This window comes from Mesoplodon bidens (assembly GCF_964165515.1).
Source record: "Mesoplodon bidens genome assembly, chromosome: 5".
NCBI lineage: Eukaryota > Metazoa > Chordata > Mammalia > Artiodactyla > Ziphiidae > Mesoplodon > Mesoplodon bidens.
In genome coordinates, this window is record NC_138161.1 from 11,081,078 (window position 1) to 11,100,219 (window position 19,142).

The following is a 19,142-nucleotide window of genomic DNA, read 5'->3' on the forward strand; positions in this document are numbered from 1 at the left end:
CATAAATGAATATAAACTGGATAATTGGTGTGTATAACAACAGATACTGGTATTATTCAGATACACGAGTTGACAAATTACAAGACTATGTATCATTTGGTGTTGTGTGGATCACGCTATGGCCTGTGCACTGTTAAAATATGGGCATTATTTTGCAAAGGATGGTTACTGGGAGAGAAACACACACTCTTTTCATAGTCTAGCTCATACGACTGAGATGAGACAGAAAACACCCCGACTTCACTTCATTCTTTTTGCAACATCTGAATATGCGTGTTCTATCTCCTGGTTGGCTGGACACGTGTTTGTGAACTCATCCCTAGCATACGCATTGTTCAAGTATCTCCAGATGCCAGTCATTTCAGAAGGAAATTCAAAATCTCTGTATCTCTTGGCCACGATCTGAAAATGAAGAGGAAATAGTCAGAAAGGGACAAGCCACTAACATAGGCAGTTAGATCAGACAATCCATTCTTTTGAGGCATGTAATATATTCTCCTTCTCAAGTTGCCATGTCATCCTATAGCCGTTCGGGCTGCTCTGAGTTGCATTTTGAGTTTGCACGGGGCATACTGAGCGTGGGACTCAAAACAGAGGCTCTACACAACCATGCCCATCAATTTATCACAGACGATCCTTATGACCCACTGGCATGAATTTGCTCCGTACTCCAGTGGATTTCTCTTTGTGTTTCTGGCAGTTTTCTCTCCCTGTGTTCTGCTGCTGTGTTATTTGGTGCCTGAGGCTCATGTTGGATCTTCAGTTTAGATTGTGCCAGGACCACTGTGAAGTGCCCTCTCTTTTTCCTGTTTGCTGAGCCTCACCTCCTGAAATCCCAAATACCTGTGTATGTTACTCCTGTGGATTTCTATCATTCTGCCCCTGACAGGATCATTTCACTGTGGGTCTACCACGTGCAGAGAATAGATTCGTGAACCAAAAAATCCTTATTCTCATCCTCATGGAAATAGTGGATGTACGGACAGGGTAGCTGAGAATAAACATCATGACAACACAATGATGGGAGATGTTTCCTCTGGCTGGAAGGGTACTGTTGGGGAATTCATCACAAAGGAGGGTATATACTGTTGGAGATAGTATGAGTTTCCTGGAGTTGCCTTAACAAAGCACTACAAGCTTGGGTGGCTTGGAACAACAGAAATTTATTCTCTCACAGTCCTGGAGGCCAGAAGTCCAAGATCAAGGTGTCAGGAGAGCCGGGCTCCCTCTGAAGGCTCTGGGGAAGGACCTGTGCCAGGTCCCTCCCCCAGCTTCTGGTTTGTGGGGGCACAGCTTCAATCTTCACATGGCGTTTTCCCTGTGCTGGTGTGTCTGTCTCCAAATTCCCCTTTATAAGGGTACCAGTCATGTTGGCTTAGGGGTCCACCCTACTCACCCTAACTAATAACATCTGGAAATAACACCTTATTTCCAAATAAGGTCATGTTCTGAGGTACTGGGAGTTAAGACTTGAACATATAAATTTGGGGGGACATGATTCATTCCATAACAAGGACCCAGGGCTGCAACGGCCCATTCTGCTTTGTTCCTTTCCATTGTATTGGCTCCTGGGACGTTTGGATGGCGTGAGCATGGAATGTATCACCAATTAGAAGATCTTTGGGACTTATTTCTCAGATTTTGGAGGCCAGGAGCTATTGATGCAGTAAAACAAGACCACAGAACTTTCAGAGAGCCTCCTAAATTAACATCTTTTGCTTGAATTCAAACTTACTGACATTAATGTCAAGAATTCTGCTTTCCTTTTGTTTGCATTTGCCTGGTTTAGCTTTGCCCCTCTTTTTATTTTAGCATTTCTGATTAAGTTTGTTATCTATAGGCCTTTCATAGACGTAAGCTTGTATTTGTATTATATCTTATGAATGTAATACTTTATTTTCCAACTTTCTGTGAATATTTTTGTGTTCATGTGTGTGTGTGTGTTTCCCTTTCTGGTGGTTTAGAAGGCTTATGGTCTGTTTTAACTCTTCCAGTGGTTTCTTATATAACTTTAAATAATAAGAATTCTTTATTTCTTGATTTATCAACTTTAGATGATCTCTACTTACTCCTGATAATGACAAATGAGGAAATTAGTATACCTACACTTCTTTTCTTTTCTGCTCCCTTATCCTCCTTCCAATGGTGTAAAACATCCAAGTTTACTATATTCTGTTTCTTTCCAGTAGCTATAATTCCCACTGCTGTTTAGGCTTAGTTCTGGTTTTAGATTTAAATAGGTTCTATGTTTATCACCAATCCTTCTATACCACACACCTTCTCTGTTTCTGGATTCTTATTTTATTATCATTTTTTATTATTTCATCATATAGCAATTTTATTTTTAAAAATGGCTCAGGAGTGCTTATTTCATTGAGACCAGAAGTCTAGGTAAAAACAACAATTTACAAGGATATAAAATTCTTACATCATACATCCTTTCTTTTAATCCTTTAACTATTAAACCACTGTTTTCTGGGTTTTAATGTGGTCCTAGAGACATATGAGGCTAGTCTGAATTCCCTCCTTGTGTAGGTGGCTTTATCTTTATTATTATTATTATTACCATCATCACCATTATCATCATCATCATCATCTAGACACCCAAAGGGTTCTTTTTTATCCTCAAAGTTCAGTAATTTACCAAATATGTGATAGTGTGTTGATTGTTCTGGGCAATATTTGTCTAATCATGACATGTTAAACTAAAGGTTCAGGTCATCCTTTAGTTTAAAATAATTTACCTTTGAGCCTTCTTTTTCTCTCTTTTTTCTTTCCTGTTCTCTTTTTTCTGATTATGGGGTCTCGCTAATTACCCTTTACCTCGTGCTTCTTCTCCATTTGATTTGGGATCATTTTCTCAGGCCCATCCTCCAATGTCTGATGAATTTCTGCCATGTCTCTTTCCACTTCTTGCTACTTCTAACATCACTTTTGTTTCTGAAATTATATTCTTTAAGGGTGTTTTTTAGTTCTACTGGCTTAATTCTCATCTTCCTTGTGGCATTATATTTTTTGGAATCTTGTGACTTGTCTTTGAGCGTTTTCACCAAAGGTTCTCTTTCATTTTTTTGAGGCCACAGAGAAGTATCTGTCTGAAAAATTCTTTGGTTTACTGGAGGAATCTTTATCAGATACGTGTTTCTCATCTGCCTTTTCCTCTTTTGTTCTTTCTTTAACCTTTGCCCCTCCTTTTGGATCATCTCTATCCACATAGAAATTCCACTTGGATTCTTTCTGGTTATTAACCATCTTTAAATGGGCGGATCTAGTGGACCTACCATTTGTTTAAAAACAGTGTGGCGGGCAAAGGGAGTGAGGCATGGCAGCAGGTAGACCAATAGGGATTTTACCCTCAAACACCCGCTCATCAAACACTGCTCTATACTCTGTCCCAGGGACACATTAGGGTAGAGTCAGGGTCAAAGTCAAGGTGAGTGCATCCTCCACTCTGAGGCTCACAGATTCGGAGGCGGTCACCATGGCTACACGTGGAGCTCAGATAATTTACAGTCTCTCTTTTGACTCGTTCAGAGCTTGTTTCTTTTCTCCGCTCAGCAGTCACAAAGCAGAATGCCACTTGTCTTCTCTCCTCCCCTTCACCTCCCCTCCTTGTACCTTTGCATTAGAGGACAGTGGTGAACACACAGATGGTGCCTCTGAACAGTTTTGCCTTCAACTCTGCCTCCACAGAGATCTCAGCTCTGTAGGGATGGTCCCTGCCTCTCTCGTGGCCCAGTCCATGCCCTGTCCTCAAACAAAGAAGTCTGGGTTGGGCATTTCAGGGCTGTAATATTTACTTTTAGAGCCATCTGAACCTTGCTGAAGATCTAGAGAAGCATGCCTAGGCTCGGTGACCCTTCACACTGGCTGAAGTTTCTAAGTCTTTGAGTGGGTGATCCATCCTTTTCTAGTTTTATAAAAGGTGGAGATAATGCTTTAGTCCTTCATAATGTTTTTGCTGGGTTTCAGGAAGGGAATAAATAATAAATTGCTCTATTCTCTCATCTTTTACCATAAATTCCTTTACACTGATTCTCATTTCCTTTCAGAAGTGCTCCATCCTGGAAGATTAGTAAGCTGCTTGGTATTTTGAGTGCTAACTGGCTTTGAAGATTTTGCAGTTAGGTTTTATATGGGAGCCATGGACTGCTTTATTTTACTCTGAAGTTTACCCCCTCTACTGACATTTTAAACTATCTTTTTTTATAGGGGCTAAATAAGTGGCAATTGATGTGTGTGTGTGTGTATGTATGTATTTCTCTTGCCTTCCCTAACCTCCATGTGCTTCTGTCATGCCACACTGATCATAGCAATGATTAGAATACATTCAGTAAAGAGACTAAACCAAACACAACTACATCAATAACTTGATGGAAACTGGCTCCCAAATGTCCAATTTAGAATATCTCCAATGTAGCAGGTTTGAGGGGTTCAGATGCTTTCGCTAATTTTAAGTGTCAGAGGACTGGCAGAGGTACGGAAACGAACATTCACTTACAGGATCAACAGTGTCTTCAAGGCTGGAATTTCAAGTTGGTACCCTCTGAGCACAACAGGGAAGACAGAAGAAATAAGAAAAATGTGGCAAGGACTGGGATGGAGTAGGGAAGGAAGAGAAAGGCAAGGGAATGACTTGCAGTAACCAGGGGTGGCTAGTAGCCCCCAGGACATCAATGCCACAGACTGTGTGAACCTAATTTGTAAATTTCTAAGTGCTAATTAAATGTGTTATTAGAACACAGGGTCCTTGGCTTGTATTTCCCTGTGTCTTCTCTCCCATCTCCTCTATGCTTATACCAAGGACCTAGCTCTGGAGCTGGTAGGATTTGAATAATAAAGATGCCCCAGAACAAGGGTTGAGTTTCTTCCTGGGGCATCTGAGGCTACTGAGGACCAAGGACATAGCAACAGTGATCATGATAATAAAAACTAACACCTGTACGTGATAGACAGGCTGGGGCACTTCTGAGAGCAGCCATAACTAAGGAGTCCAAGTGTGGGCTTGTCACAAGTCCAAGTCAACCACCTGGGAAGACAGGATGCCAAACCCAGCAGAGGTTCAGCCAAGGAGTTGTCAGCTGCTCCTCAGCTGTAGGGGGTCGGTGATAGGAACCAAACCTCTCTTGTCCCAAGACAGGGCTAGGCTTATCCTGCCTATCACCAACAATTGACTGAATTCACATTTTTTTTTTCCAGGTTGGCTCAGGTTTTTTTGTTTTGTTTTGTTTGTTTATTTGTTTGTTTTGTTTTGGCCAATCGGCTTGCAGGATCTTAGTTCCCCAACCAGGGACTGAACCTGGGCCACTGCAGTGAGAGCACCAAGTCCTAACCACTGGACAGCCAGGGAATTCCCCAAGTTCACATTTTAATACTAGCAGATTCCACACACCCTCTCCAAGCCTGGAGCATGAAACACCAGGTATAATCAATGTGTTCCCTCAAGTGGCTTTCACATAGCTTTTCTTCAGGCTCTGGGGGTGAGACTCGAAAAGAGAAGCAGTGAAGATGGAGGGATGGGATCCAAGGTCTCAGATGCTTCTTGAGAACCTCTGAGGAACACCTGAGAATATCATCCACAGATCTGAAACTTGGGGCTTGCCTGCCTCACACAGAAACAAGCTAGATGTTTAAATTCAAGGGTCCGCATTTTAGATTGTTTCGAGGTCTGGCAAGAACACAAGTCAAAACAAAATGAAACAAAGCCCCATTCATGGATTCAGCACCTGAGGTACGAGGAAGGACAAACCTTAATAATGTGGAGCTTGGGTAAGAGGTTACAGTCGGCTAGCGTGAGCTCATCCCCATCCAGGAACTTCCTTCCAGAAACAGTAACTTCCTCGGTGCTGTAGGCATCTATTTCATCAGGCAGAGGACTATTTAGATAATTATCCAGCTTCTTCAGGGCCTTTAAGAGGTTCCTTTCGTAAACTAAAACACAAGGGCAAAAAATGACTCACATGAGCCATGGGAGTTAGGGTCACCTCTCTCTAGATACCGAAGAAGGACTTTGTCCCTTCCTTCCTGAGACACGGCCAGTGAGCACTGGAGACTTGGGAAAGAGAGAGGTGGACTTACGAGATCGGAATAAAGGACTCCCTTCTCCCTGGAAAGTGATTCTGCCATCTACACAACACTGCTACTTCTAGAACTCATTCATTTATTCAAAAATCTTTATGGAAATCACATAAGGAAGTAAGCAGCCCTAGAAGCTTCATTCATACTGAGTCCCATGGTGCGGCAAGGAATCCCTGGTGGTGATTCTTTTCCCCTAAATATGTGGTTTTCTGGGCTCCCCACCTCTAGAAGAAGCACTCAATCTCTTGAAACCCACGTGTCAATGTCAGAGGTACTTTTTCCTCATTTCTACGTACAGGTCCCTCCCCACTGTGAAACGAGTCAGAATTCCCAAGATCTTATAAGAAGCCACACCAGAGGCGGAGCGGAGGTCCCAGTAGAAAGCAGAAAGCAGGAAGATGGGAGGGACTCACTCTCGTTTGCATCCTTCTTGGTGTTTTTTATAAATGCTGAGAACTTGGCAAACACATCATTTCCAGCAGAGTTAGATTCAGCATGTTGGGTCCCCAGCTTAGGGTACCTTGAAAAATTCAAACTGAGAGTATCACAGATCAGCCACGTTTGAGTTAGGAGAATATGACGTGAGGCAGGGGAGGAAGTGACTTTCTCTGAGTGGATATCAACATGAAAACTGCCCCTTGAGTGTCTGCCTAATCTTTCCATCCTCAAAGTTGAGAGCAACGCCGTCCAGGGGAAAAGCACTGGACAGACTGTTCTCATCCTGGGATGCAGGGCCCCACCTGGCCTTACTGGTCTAGTTCCCTCCCTCCTGAAATAGAGGTAATGGACTAGAAGGTTCCCTTCCAGGTCCAGCCCGCTGTGATGCTGCATACTAACACCTGCTCCTTACCTTCCAGCAGAAACGACCCACCCACGTGACATCAGCCTACTTCCTCCCCACTTCCTGCCGTCAACCCCTAATTGCCAAACCGCAGGTGCGGAGCAAAGAAATCCGAGCCACCTAAATTCAGCGTTTCTAATCTCGCTGTGTTTTCTGTGGCACTTCACAGGTACAACTCAGGAAGTAGGTACCATGGCCAGAGGAAACCAACACACGGAATTGTCTGTGAACGGGGAGAAGTGACAAGTGAGACGTGGACACGGGTTTCGATGAGGCCCACCTCGGGGGGGCCAGCTTCTCCTCCAGGAACTCCTCGATCTTATTCACGTCCGTCTTGACCTCACCGTCAAAAGTCATGAAAGGCGGGTTGGTGCCGGGAGCCAGGTTCTGCAGGTCCGCGGGTTTCCTGGGTGGGAGGCAAGGGCAGCATTGGCAGCACCAGCGTTTGGATCATTTCCAAGGCTGAAGTGTGTCCTCCCCAGTTTAAGAGAAACCACCCTTGAGAATTTCAAAGGCGATTGTGGGTTTACAAACTGTCCTACTGGCGAGGAAAGTGTGGCCCTTTATCTGGAGACAGAGGTGAAACGTCAACTCTCCCCAGTGTTATCAGACAGGAGGGGTGCTCGGACAGGCTTTTTTTTTCTTTTGGTACGCGGGCCTCTCACTGCTGTGGCCTCTCCCGTTGCGGAGCACAGGCTCCGGACGCAGAGGCTCAGCGGCCATGGCTCACGGGCCCAGCCGCTCCGCGGCATGTGGGATCCTCCCGGACCGGGGCACGAACCCGTGTCTCCTGCATCGGCAGGCGGACTCTCAACCACTGCGCCACCAGGGAAGCCCCGGACAGGCTTTTGAGAGGTTCACAGCTGACTGGTAACTGGCCGAGCAGGCTCTTCATGGCGCACCCTTAACCACCACTCCTTCTGGATTACGTCTGATCCCGTTCTGTAATTACTGTGTGGCCCACTCTACTCCCGCTTCAATCAAGGGTCCAGACCCAGGGTGGATGTGCCTGCGATATCACCCATGGGTCCTAGAAGTGTGTGTGTGTTTGTGTGTCTGTGTCGGTGTCTGTGTGTGCCTCTGTGTCTGTGTCTCTGTGTGCCTGCATGTGTGTCTGTATGCCTGTGTGTGTCTGTATGTGTGACTGTCTCTGTGTGTGTGTCTCCATCTGTGTGTGTGTGTCTCCATCTGTGCATGTGTATAGGGAATTAGGTAGTTATGTCAATACTGCAGAAACCCTGTCTTACCTTTTCAAGTCCACCGTTGTCACATTAAATATAACACCCTTTAGCCAGAGAATCATAAAGAGACGCTGACAAAATGGGCAGTTTCCAATACTCTCACCATCACAACCAGCCTACAAATGGAAAAAGAAATCCTTATCAGAGCCAGTCTCACAATTATAAATGCCAGACTCTGTGATGCATGCACACAAAATCATGATGAATTTTCGTTAATGGTGATGATACTGTGAATAGCCTTCTGAGGCCCCCTCCACCAGCCTCCAAGTGGGAGCTGGGGAGACACACATGCACTCACTGAGCATCTTCTGTTCTCCTTCCCACACCTCACCACTTCCTGCCACGCTGGGCCTCTGAGTAGCAGTACACAGAGGGAAAGAGTGGCGAGAGGGAACCCCCTTTGCTACTAAAGGCAAAAAAGAAAAACATGCTCTTTCCCTCCCTCCATCTCTCGATCCTCTTTAGAAGAAACACACCTCTCTTTCCAGGATGATCATGCGGAACAACAGACTAGCAGGTTCTCCCACGGAGACACCATCCCCAGTATTCTCTACTATTTTCATCTCTAGAATGAAGGCTGGATTATACGAGTTCTTAGACCCCCAGACACTGTAAAATTTTTAGGTCCCCTCATCCGTTGGGGAGCATTTGTACTTAGATGGTAGATTGTTGCACAGTTGACATTGAGGGTGGAAGGATAGGAAACAGTGCCTCCCTGATGACCCAAGCAGGTCACATCCACACACACATCCCCGAGACACAGGCACAGAAAAATACTGAACAGACATCCTCCTTCCTGTGGGCTCCTGGGAGAGGAGAAAGGCAGGCGTTGGAGAAGAGAGGGGAGCCGTGGGGCTTCTTCCTCCTGGGGGAGTTCCCACACTCTTCTTTCTCTTCCCGTCTTTCTCCACCCCATGCGTCTCTGGCAAGGTTACAGTGATAACAAAATGCTGCCGGAAAGACCAGGAGACTCAGCCAGACTCCGATCACAGAAACACAGCCATATTTAATCCAGGAAGTCCATTTCTGCCACATGCAGTTCAAGGAAAGTTGAGAGGAAAGCAGTGAATCTATAACCTGAATAACAGAAGGACACAAGGCAGAAAGTGAGCTGTGGTTTGGGAATTGAAGAAAGGAAAATGATGCCTTAGAAAACTGGACAACTTAAAGAGAACTTCAGAGGTGGTTCTCTGGCATTAGGTTCCTAAGTCACCTGGAGAGGTTGTTAATAACAAGATGTCCCTATAAAAGAAGAGTATAAGAAACCCCAGACCCAATGTTAAAAAGACTTGATCAGCCTCTTCACAAAAGACAAAATCCAAATGGCCAATAAGCACATAAAAACACTCTTAGCGTCACTAGCCAGTAAGGCAATGCACATTACAACCACAAATAGATTCCACTACACACCTACCAAAATGTCTAAAGTGAAAAGATCAGACAATATCAAGTGTGGACAGGAATGCAGAGCAACTGAATTCCCATCCATTACCAGTAAGAGTGCAAATTGGTACAACTACTCTGGAAAACTGTTTGGCAATTATCTACCCAAGATAAATACGCATTTATGCTATGACACAGCTATTCCATTCCCAACAGAAATGAGTGCTTAGGGGCACAAAAAGCATTTATATGAATGTTCTTAGCAGCTTTAGTGTAATAACCGAAACCTAAAAACAACTCAGACACCATGAAGAATAGAATGAATAAATAAATGATAGTACATTCATATGGTAGGACACGAAACCACAGTGGAAAAAATTAGCTATTACTACAAGCCACAATGTAGATGAATCTCACATACATAATGTGGAGGGAAAGAAACCAGACTCAAAATGAGTCCTGCATAATTCAAGGTAGGTGAAGTTCAAACACAGGCAAACTTCTCTATGTGATGGGCATCAGAAGAGAAGTTTCCTTTGGAAGCTAGGTATTGTCTGGAAAGGATGAGAAGGAGGCTTCTGGGTGGTGGCAACATTCTATAGCTTGAGCTGTGTGGTGGCTGCATGGTAGGTATACTGAATTGACTAAGTCTTAGTTAAGGTTTGTTTCCTTTACTGCATGTTTTATTTTAATACAAAAAAGAAGCAGAAATATTAATTTAAAAAATACAGAGTCAGATTCAGTGCGTCTTGCATGGGGTCCAGGGATCTGAATTTTTAACAAGCTCCCCCAAGGTGATGTGATGCTCGTGGTCAGTGGCCTCAGCCCCACCTTGGACAAGAGGGAAGGCTGGTCCAGTGTTATGATCAATGCATAGGACAGAATGGTTCAAACCCCCCAGTTGGATGATCTGTTGATAAGAAGACTTGCAAGACCTCCTAGTTGATGAGTACAGCTGCATAAGTGTAAAGATAAAGGGTGAACTTAATACACCTGAAGAGGCACCAACAGATTCAGATTAGTGACTTCTGAGACCCCTAAGCTCTGGGTACTTGCTTCACCCCCTCTCTTCCCCCCTAGTAGAGGGAAGGGCTGAGAATTCCCCCAGCTGGAGTCTGAAGCTGCTGGAGCTTAAGGGGTGGGGGAGGTGCATAACTAGGACCCAACCATCCAAGTAGTCATAACAACTGCCCTGCAGGCGGCCCCGTGCCCACCTGGTCCCATAGCCTTATGGCCATTTTGAGGGCTGCCCCGTGTCCTCTTTGCTCTGTCCTGGAAAAAGAAACAGCGCAGAGCTGAGTTACATAAAACTCCCAGCGGCTTGCTGCTGGGGATCCCTCTTAAAACATGGTGCTTTCTTAACCACTGTAGGTTTGGGCAGAGTCATGCCAGAAAAGGGGGCCAAGGGGGGATGAAAGCACTGGGACACAAAGGCACATATTTTGGCCAGTCCTGACTTGTTCTGCAGCTTTTAAACCTCTTATTTTTATAGTAGTTACACTAAGCTCAGCAAAGTCTGAGATAAGTTCTTCAGAGTGGGGCAATTGTTTTTCTCCTCTGCCTTGTGTCTCTGACCTTGGAAATCCTGTAATAACTCATTCTGAATGCAGCAAGATCCCCGCAGAGCCCAGGCGATCTTCACCGGGCTTCTTGATGAAACTCACCTTGACCAAGAAGAGCCCTGTGCCTGGGACAGCAGCATCTGGAGAATAATTACTCTGCCGCACCCTGTCTCTTTCATGGTCTCAAACTCAAGCCAGTGTTTTCCCTTGAAGTTGCTCTCACCTTTTCCTGAATCCTGGCAGCTATTTCTTTAGGAGAAATAAAAAGGAGGTAGGAGCAATACATCTTTTAAAATATACCAATGGCCTGTGTCATCCACTCCATCAAAACTTAGCCTTCTTAACAGGCTCCTTCCCAGAACTGCAACTGGCACCTAACATGGGTGCCAGGAAGGTGGGACAACGGTCTGCACGGCCATAGTGCCCACAGCCCAGAAGATCGTGATAAAAACCGTGATTGTACATTTCCCCCCGTGTGGCCTTCAAACAGAATTGTTGCAAGCCAGTGCAGCTGCTGGACTGAAGGCTGTTAGGCAGTTTAGAAGAATTAGCCAGCTGCCACGACTGCCCATAAAACAGGATTTACATATCCAGTGTTGCCTCATCTTAAATTGCTCTAAAATAAATGTTTTTTCTGTCTCAGCCTGTTGTACATGTGGGGGTTACGGGAACGTGGTGGAAGTGACTAGGACACCTTGCTGCCTGATTGTATTACTTTAATGTGCTTCAGTGCTGGGTGTGCCAGCAAAAGTAAAGGCAAAGATACACCATCTCCACTGCCCATTATTGGACAACAATGGGAGAGTATCGCTCTGGTCACAGTCATCACCAGACAAGATGATGGGGTAAACACATAGACATTAGGGGTGAATAACCGACTCCGTTGCCATAATCGGGACGTTTTATTTTCTGATGCTGATAATTCTCTCAGGCTAATTACACTCTGGGCTAAGATTTCTCAGCAGAGTTCTCAACCTACGGGGAAATTCTGTATGTATACATTTCTGATTAAAATCGAATTAGGCAGTTTAAGAGATCAGAGTGTCTTTTGTTTCCAGTGAAGACCCAGGCACTTGGATAACCCGGATTTGGAGGTCTGCCTTTCAAATGCAACTTTGCAACTTTGTTGAGCACCTACGACGACGGTCATTCTCAAAAGAAAAACATTGGTGCCTCTGACACGTTCTGAGAAAGTTCTGAGAAATTCTGTTCGCCACTGAGCCCAGCAGCGGCGTTCAAGTACGTTGGTAATTCTGCTGGGTCCCCCCTCACAGCCTGAGGTGTCAAGGTCCAAATGTCGCTACAGAGGTCAGCCGATCCTCTTCAGATCAGAGCCTCTCCCACCTACTCTTTGCACGCTTACTCCATTCAGAATCTATGGGGAGCATTTTTTAAAGTTTCCTCTCAGTGCTTTTGGCTTCTGCCAAACGACCTTTCCAGGGCTGGTCTGTAGTTACATGGAAGGGGACCACCCACCACACCTTCCACTAAAATGACTCCCACTCACCACTCCCTTTGAGGGACCTGCCCACGCCCCGCCAGACCTGACCAAGGGGTGATGACCCCCTCAAGATATTCCTGGTGGCTCCCTAGCACCCCTCCCTGACCTTCCCACCAGAACAGGTCATACACCCACCACCTGATTCCCCACCTTCTTTCTGGTCCCTACCTTCTCTCTGGAAAATTCCATGAGGGCCTCAATGGTAAACACATTCTAAGAAGGAAGCATTTGTCCCTACTCTATGTAAATGTCATGAAAAAGCGATTTGGGGGGGTGGAGGGAAGATAAAGGAAGAGGCGATAAATTGGAAATATTCTAATTGGCCCCTTTCTGAGAACTGGCTTTCAACCAAGGAGGTAGGATGTCCATCCTGTGTGCGGGGGAGTGTTCCTGTCCCTGCAGAAAAGCAGGAGGGATCTGGGGGCAAACAGCTAATTTGGTTGGCTCCATCCCAGGGACCCAGCGAAAACTGGTGAGTAATGATGGGCCGTGTGTTTCCAATGTTCTGGAGGGACCTGAGGCTGAATAAAATCAGTAGCTGATCTGAGGAGGCCAGAGTCAGAAGACAGTTTGACGTGGGAGGCCAAGGGGAAGCCACCAGAATCAGTCCTCCCCCAGGAAGAACAATGTGGTCCAAAGGGCCTGCCAGAATGCTCCTCTGTTGGCAGCTGGTCCAGCTGAAGGCCGGACACAGCACAGCCAGAGAGAAACAGCTGCAGCCAACCAGGTGGGAGCCGACTCCGCCCTCCAAGCCCCACCTACACATTTCCCTGAATTCCTCCCGGGTCCTTTGCAGAAAGCAGACAGCCTCGCATGCTTTGGGGCCTGGTGATCGAACCTGCCCAGCACGGCCAAGCACAAAGATCCGGCCTCCAAGCTGGGCAGTCAGCCCTCCCGGTCCACAGATGCTGTCCGTGCACACGCCTCTTTACAGATGACGTCAGGGTTGCATGAGCACCTCTCGTGGAATGTGTGTGCTCTAAACTCAACCCCAGGAGGACGGGAGGGGGACCACCGTGAGCTCGGGGCACTGGAGTAGCTAGTGCTTGTAAAAAGAAATGTGGGTGCAGTGTCTGCACACGTACCCCCCAGCCTGCACCCACCATGTCTGCCTGCCATTTGGAGCAGGTCAGGACCAGGGAAACTGTCCCAACCCAGCGACAAGGCCTGTGGGACAGGTGGGGGACACTCCTCCTGGGTCTTTTCTTGCTTCCATGTGGAAGCAGGCAGAAGAGCCAGGATGTCCCTAACCCTCGACACGGGTCGAGTCCGGGACCCATCTTCCTTCATCTGGGCGGCTCCTGCCGGCCCTGGCGGAGTTCCTGGCACACAGTAAACACTCCAAGCATTACTAAGGGCCTGAATCCCGTTGCTCCCATGCCCCTGGAGCCTGGTCCACTTCAGAAAGTGCCTCCCTGGGCCTCTCTCCTCTTTCTTTGCTGGGCCAGTGCCCATGAACTTTTCCCTTTCAGAAGCTCACAACTTCTCACTACTAAGAGATCACCCAAGGAGAGTGGCATCCAACTGGAGGGGAAAGAAGAGAAGGTGGGCAGGAGGGAGGGGGAGGGGAAGAGGCGGAGGGAGGGGACGGGAGGGGAGGGGGATGGAGATGGAGAAGGAGAGGAGAGGAGAGAGGGAGGGGGGGGATGGTTGAGAGAGCCCAAAGGGCCCAAGTCATGGGCAGCAAAGTCTCCCCCAAGCCTTCTGGACTAGCGGTTTGACTTAAAATGCAGTATTTAAATCAGTCAGAGACTTCCTGATTTTGAATAATCTGCAAGTTGAAAAAAACGTATAATTCTTTCCATTTGCCAGATGCATTGAAGTTTCCATTTTGAGCAACATGAGATCTCTTGGAGACAACGTGGTCCAGGGGAATGGGTATGGGGCCAGGGAGAGCCAGTGTGAACTTGGGCCCCACTACTTACTACTCGAGTGGCCTCGGGCAATTCATTTGTTCTTCCTGAGCCTCAGTTTCTCCATTTAGAAAATAGGGATAAAAATCCCTGTGCCTCGCAAGATCTCTGTGTGATACACTTGAGTCTCCTGGGCACCCAGTAAAGTCAGCTATTCCATCATCATCATTACTCTTCCAAATCTGAGAGCCCCAGAACAGACAATTATGGAACTTAGGGGACTTTTTAACAAGGCTCGATTCGTGTGATTTTCATGCCAAACCATATAGGCCTTAAAGAAGCACTGATTTTTTTCCCCCCAAAACCTAACACCTCCTATATCTATTCCAAGTGAAAATTAACAACTGAAGTCTTTTTCTTAATTGCAAAAGCAAACAGATCTTTAGCCAGGAGGCAAATTAGCAGGGCCCTGGCCTGGCATTCGTGATTGGGAGTTACACAAACCTCTTGGGGAAAAGTCCCGAGGAAAGGGCGTCAGGAGAACTGGGTGCACCGGACCGATGGCAGGGTTGACAAGCCCAGGGAAACTGCTTACTTTTCAAGAAATGACACCCAAGGCCTCTGTCTTTTGTCTGTGATCACCTGGGGGAGAGTGGGTTCCGTGTAATGAGAGAAGAAAGCAACCACTCTTCCATCAGGACTTGGCATTCAACACGCTGGAATTGCAGATCCACGTGGAGAAAGGCTATGCTAACTAACCTGGGGGGGAAACAAGCCATCCCATCTCTTCCTTGTCCAATAAGAATGTTTTTGAAGAAAATGTCCTCCCAAATCAGCAATTTTGAATGTGATTTTTAAAAACTAACACCTCTTGAAGACCAACTCTGATTTCAAGTATCCTTCCAAACTATTTACGGACGTGATCAGATTCAATCCTCTCAAACTCCTGTAAGATGTCCTATTTCAACTTCCATTTTACAGATGAGGAAACTGAGGCACAGAGAGACTAATAAATAACCTGCCCAAAAACCCAAACAGGATTAGGTGAACAAAGATCACTCGAGTTCTTGTCAACTGGATCCAGTTAATGGTCCCAGCTTCTTTCCAGGTCCTCACGACGAAAACCAGATCTCTCACCCTTTTCCTCAACTTCACTCAGACCCCAGCACAAGCCTTCCTCCTTTGAAATCCTTCTTGCCCGGGTCTCCGAGCCTCCCACCCAGATTCCTGCAGCAGCCTCCTGCCGGGTCTCTCTGCCTGGGCTTTCTAGCCCCTCCGATCTTTCCCCCATATCCTGGATAAGATTAACCCAGAGGCCACTGTCCTTAGCTCATTCTGCTGGAATGCTGCTCAAGTGCAAATTCCAACTACTTGCTATCAAGCAGTGTGACCAGGGCAGAGTACCTAACCTTCCAGCACAGCTCTTTGCTCATTTACAGCATAAGGTTAATTTTACCTGCCCCTCCACGTTGGGTGAGAGTGAATTAGACGTTAAGCAGGAAACACACAGAACGATGCCTGACATGCGGAAGGATTCTGTTACACCCTCCCTCCCCCTCCCTCCCCCCACCTGCCTCCACCTTCCCTTCCTTTCCGACTCCCTCCTTCCCTCCTCTGCCTTCCCCCCTCTCTCCCCCCTCCCCCTCCCCTCCCCCCTCCACCAACTAATAGATGCCGGCCAGTCAAGCCAGTTAGTTACTCCCCTTAAATGTTGTCCTTACCTACCCCACGTCGCCTTCCTGAAATCCCCCTTGTCCACCTGCTCAGGTCAGGTCAGTGACTGTTTCCAGCTCTGTATCCATTTCTATGACTCTCTGGTCGGCGTTGCTTGTTCTGAAGTTCACTGACAATCCAGTCGGCTCTGCCTGGTTTAGTACCAAACTGTTTCCTCATTAGTTTCTGTTGGTTCCATCCCTTCAGGGAGGACCGCATCAGCCTCTGTAGAGCCGGTGATTAACTGTCTTCTCCCTGGCAGTGCCCGCGACACGTTCATTTTCCTCCAGCTCCCCTGGCAGCGTCACGGAGCATAGTCAGGCCCACGGAAGTCACTCCAGGAAAAGTCACCTTGTGGAGCCAATGGTCACTGTCCTCAAAAGTTCTAAGAAGCTCCTTGCCACGGGGAGTTCTTTTCAACACAGAGAAACCACACCCCTGAGGATGATCTCTGCAAGCCCAGCCTCATCAGCCCCATCCCCTCCCCAGCCTGCCTGTCCTGGGGCTGCTTTCTTCACCCACCCAAAAGGACAATCGCCGGGTGACCCGGTTTGCCTGCGACTGTGATTCTTATAGTCGGAAATCCCTCATCCCCCACCTCCCACCGCCGGTAAGTCTCAGGCAAGGTGGGACGGCTGGTCACCCTACTGTCCACCCAGATGAGAGCTTTATTTTTTGTGAGGGTCAAAAACATTATTAACAGGGCTTCCCTGGTGGCGCAGTGGTTGGGAGTCCGCCTGCCGATGCAGGGGACACGGGTTCGTGCCCCGGTTCAGGAAGATCCCACGTGCCGCGGAGCGGCTGGGCCCATGAGCCATGGCCGCTGGGCCTGCGTGTCCGGAACCTGTGCTCCACAAGGGAGAGGTCACAACAGTGAGAGGCCCGCGTGCCGCAAAAAAACAAAAACAAAACAAAACCAAAAAAACATTATTAACGATCTCCTAGTAACCTAGAAGTGGGTCCTTGTTCCTCTTTCATCAGAAGACCATCAGCACAGATGATCGTAACCGACTGATCAGATTGGGTAGTTGATCTCTTGCATGCTGAGGAGTTGGGACTATCCGCTCCCCGGGAGGGAGAGCAGATGAACAGAGGCTGAGGCCTTCTGGGGTGAGGAAAGGAGGTGGGAATTTAAGACAAGCCTGGCCAACTCCCCACATTGTGCAGAGCCAGCTTATACAGGAACGGCATTTCCCCTCCCGGCTGTCAGGCCACCTCTGGGAAAGAGAAGCAGTGAAAATCGGTGGTACAGTTCAGATAGCAACTGTATCCCAGAATTGCCCAGCTCTGGGTGTGACAGACCCCAAAACACTAACTCGAAAAGATATACGCACCCCCATGTTCATTGCGGCATTATCAATAATAGCCAAGATATGGAAACAACCAAGTGTCTACTGATGGATGAATGGATAATGAAAATGTGGTGTATATATACACAATGGAATATAATTAAGCTATTAAAAAAATTGAAATCCTGCCATTAGTGACAAGGTGGATAGACTCTGAGGGCATCTAAGGACAGAAAAGACAAATACCATATGATCTCATTTATATGTGGAATCTAAAACAAAACAAAGCTCAGAGTTACAGACAACAGATTGGTGGTTGCCAGCGGGGCAGGGGGAGGTGAAATGGGTGAAGGGGGTCAAAAGGTACAAACTTCCATTTATAAAATAAATAAGTCCTGGGGATGTAAGGTACAGCATGGTGGCTATAGTTAATTAAGTGTATTTTATACTTGAAAGTTGCTAAGAGAGTAGATCTTAAAAGTTCTCACCACAAGAAAGAAGAAAATGTCATAACTATGTGTGGTGAGGGATGTTAGCTACACTTTCTTGGGGTGATCATTTCAAAATATACACAAATATTGAATCTTTATGTTGTATACCTAAAGCTAATATAATGTATGTCAAGTAGACCTCAATTAAACATTTTAAAAATAAATAAAACTAAAAACTAATTTAAATTAAATTAACAGATAAATAAAGAAACAGTCCTTCCTTGTGGATACTCTGTATGCTGGGTACCAGGCCATGTTAAACCATAGCCACTGGAAGAATCGTTTAGTATTTCAGTCAAGATCAATTCTCACTGTTAGGTTCAGCCTCTGAAGCTCTAGGTAAGAAAGAAAATAAGCAAACTGAAATGAAATCAGAACACATCCACATGGGGAGGCTGAGACTCACCTTTCCACACTTTCACATATTAATATGTGTCAACTTCCTGTTTCCCTCTAGTGGCGCTCGGTTCAGAAAACAGAGCGGGCCCTGAGAGACTGGATACCAGCAAAACGAAAGACCGACTAAGTGCCTTCTCCTTCCTCTTAAGTTAGAGGATGAAAACCTTGAATTCTTTTTGGTATTCTTGTTTGATTTGGGGGTTGTTTCTGTTTTTTTTTTCCTTATCAGATTACCTACCTTATCTGAGTATCATCAAAAAAGAGCTGAGATTTTAAAAAACTGTAATGCGGATATACGTATATTTCATAGTCCTTTCTTAAGATTAACAATCATAACCATGAGGTGCTCAAAGAGAGGGAAGCGGGCAGAGTATCACTGAGATCTAAGAAATAAAATGATGAAAAACTTTTAAAAATTGGTGGTGCAACTCAGGTGGCAAACCCACCCCAGAATAGCCCATCTCTGGGTATGACAGACACTCCAGACCAAAGGGCACCACACTAGTGGGTCAGAAACCATGACCTTCTCATCCTTAAATCCTTAACTTGATCTCAACAAAGACCACGATTTCTGTTTGATCTTCCATATTACCCTTTGGGTCAAAAAGAACAGCAAGAAATTCTGTCCCAGTCAAATAGGAAAACCTTCCAGGTATCCCCTAGGTCATCGGCTGGGAGAAACCCTGGCAGACTTGAGTGTACACCTCCTCTGAGGAATTTAGGGCTGGAAAGATCAGTGTGATTAGTAAGTATCAGCTTGGAATTCAGCTCCCACCTCTCACTCTGAAAAA

At 46.4% G+C, this 19,142-nt stretch overlaps 1 protein-coding gene across 2 annotated transcripts in view; it reads right to left on the minus strand.

Annotated features, from left to right (window-relative positions):
- Window positions 1–240: 240 nt before the first annotated feature.
- CLIC6 (chloride intracellular channel 6) overlaps window positions 241–19,142 on the minus strand; it is a gene marked incomplete at both ends in the record, with an annotated part of 42,151 nt that continues 23,249 nt past the window's right edge. For both annotated transcript variants that reach the window (XM_081234922.1, XM_081234921.1), the window contains 5 exons: window positions 241–402; window positions 5,750–5,931; window positions 6,492–6,598; window positions 7,200–7,325; window positions 8,167–8,276. In XM_081234922.1, the coding sequence (XP_081091048.1) occupies window positions 241–402; window positions 5,750–5,931; window positions 6,492–6,598; window positions 7,200–7,325; window positions 8,167–8,276 (687 nt within the window). The remainder of the gene's footprint in view (window positions 403–5,749; window positions 5,932–6,491; window positions 6,599–7,199; window positions 7,326–8,166; window positions 8,277–19,142) is intronic.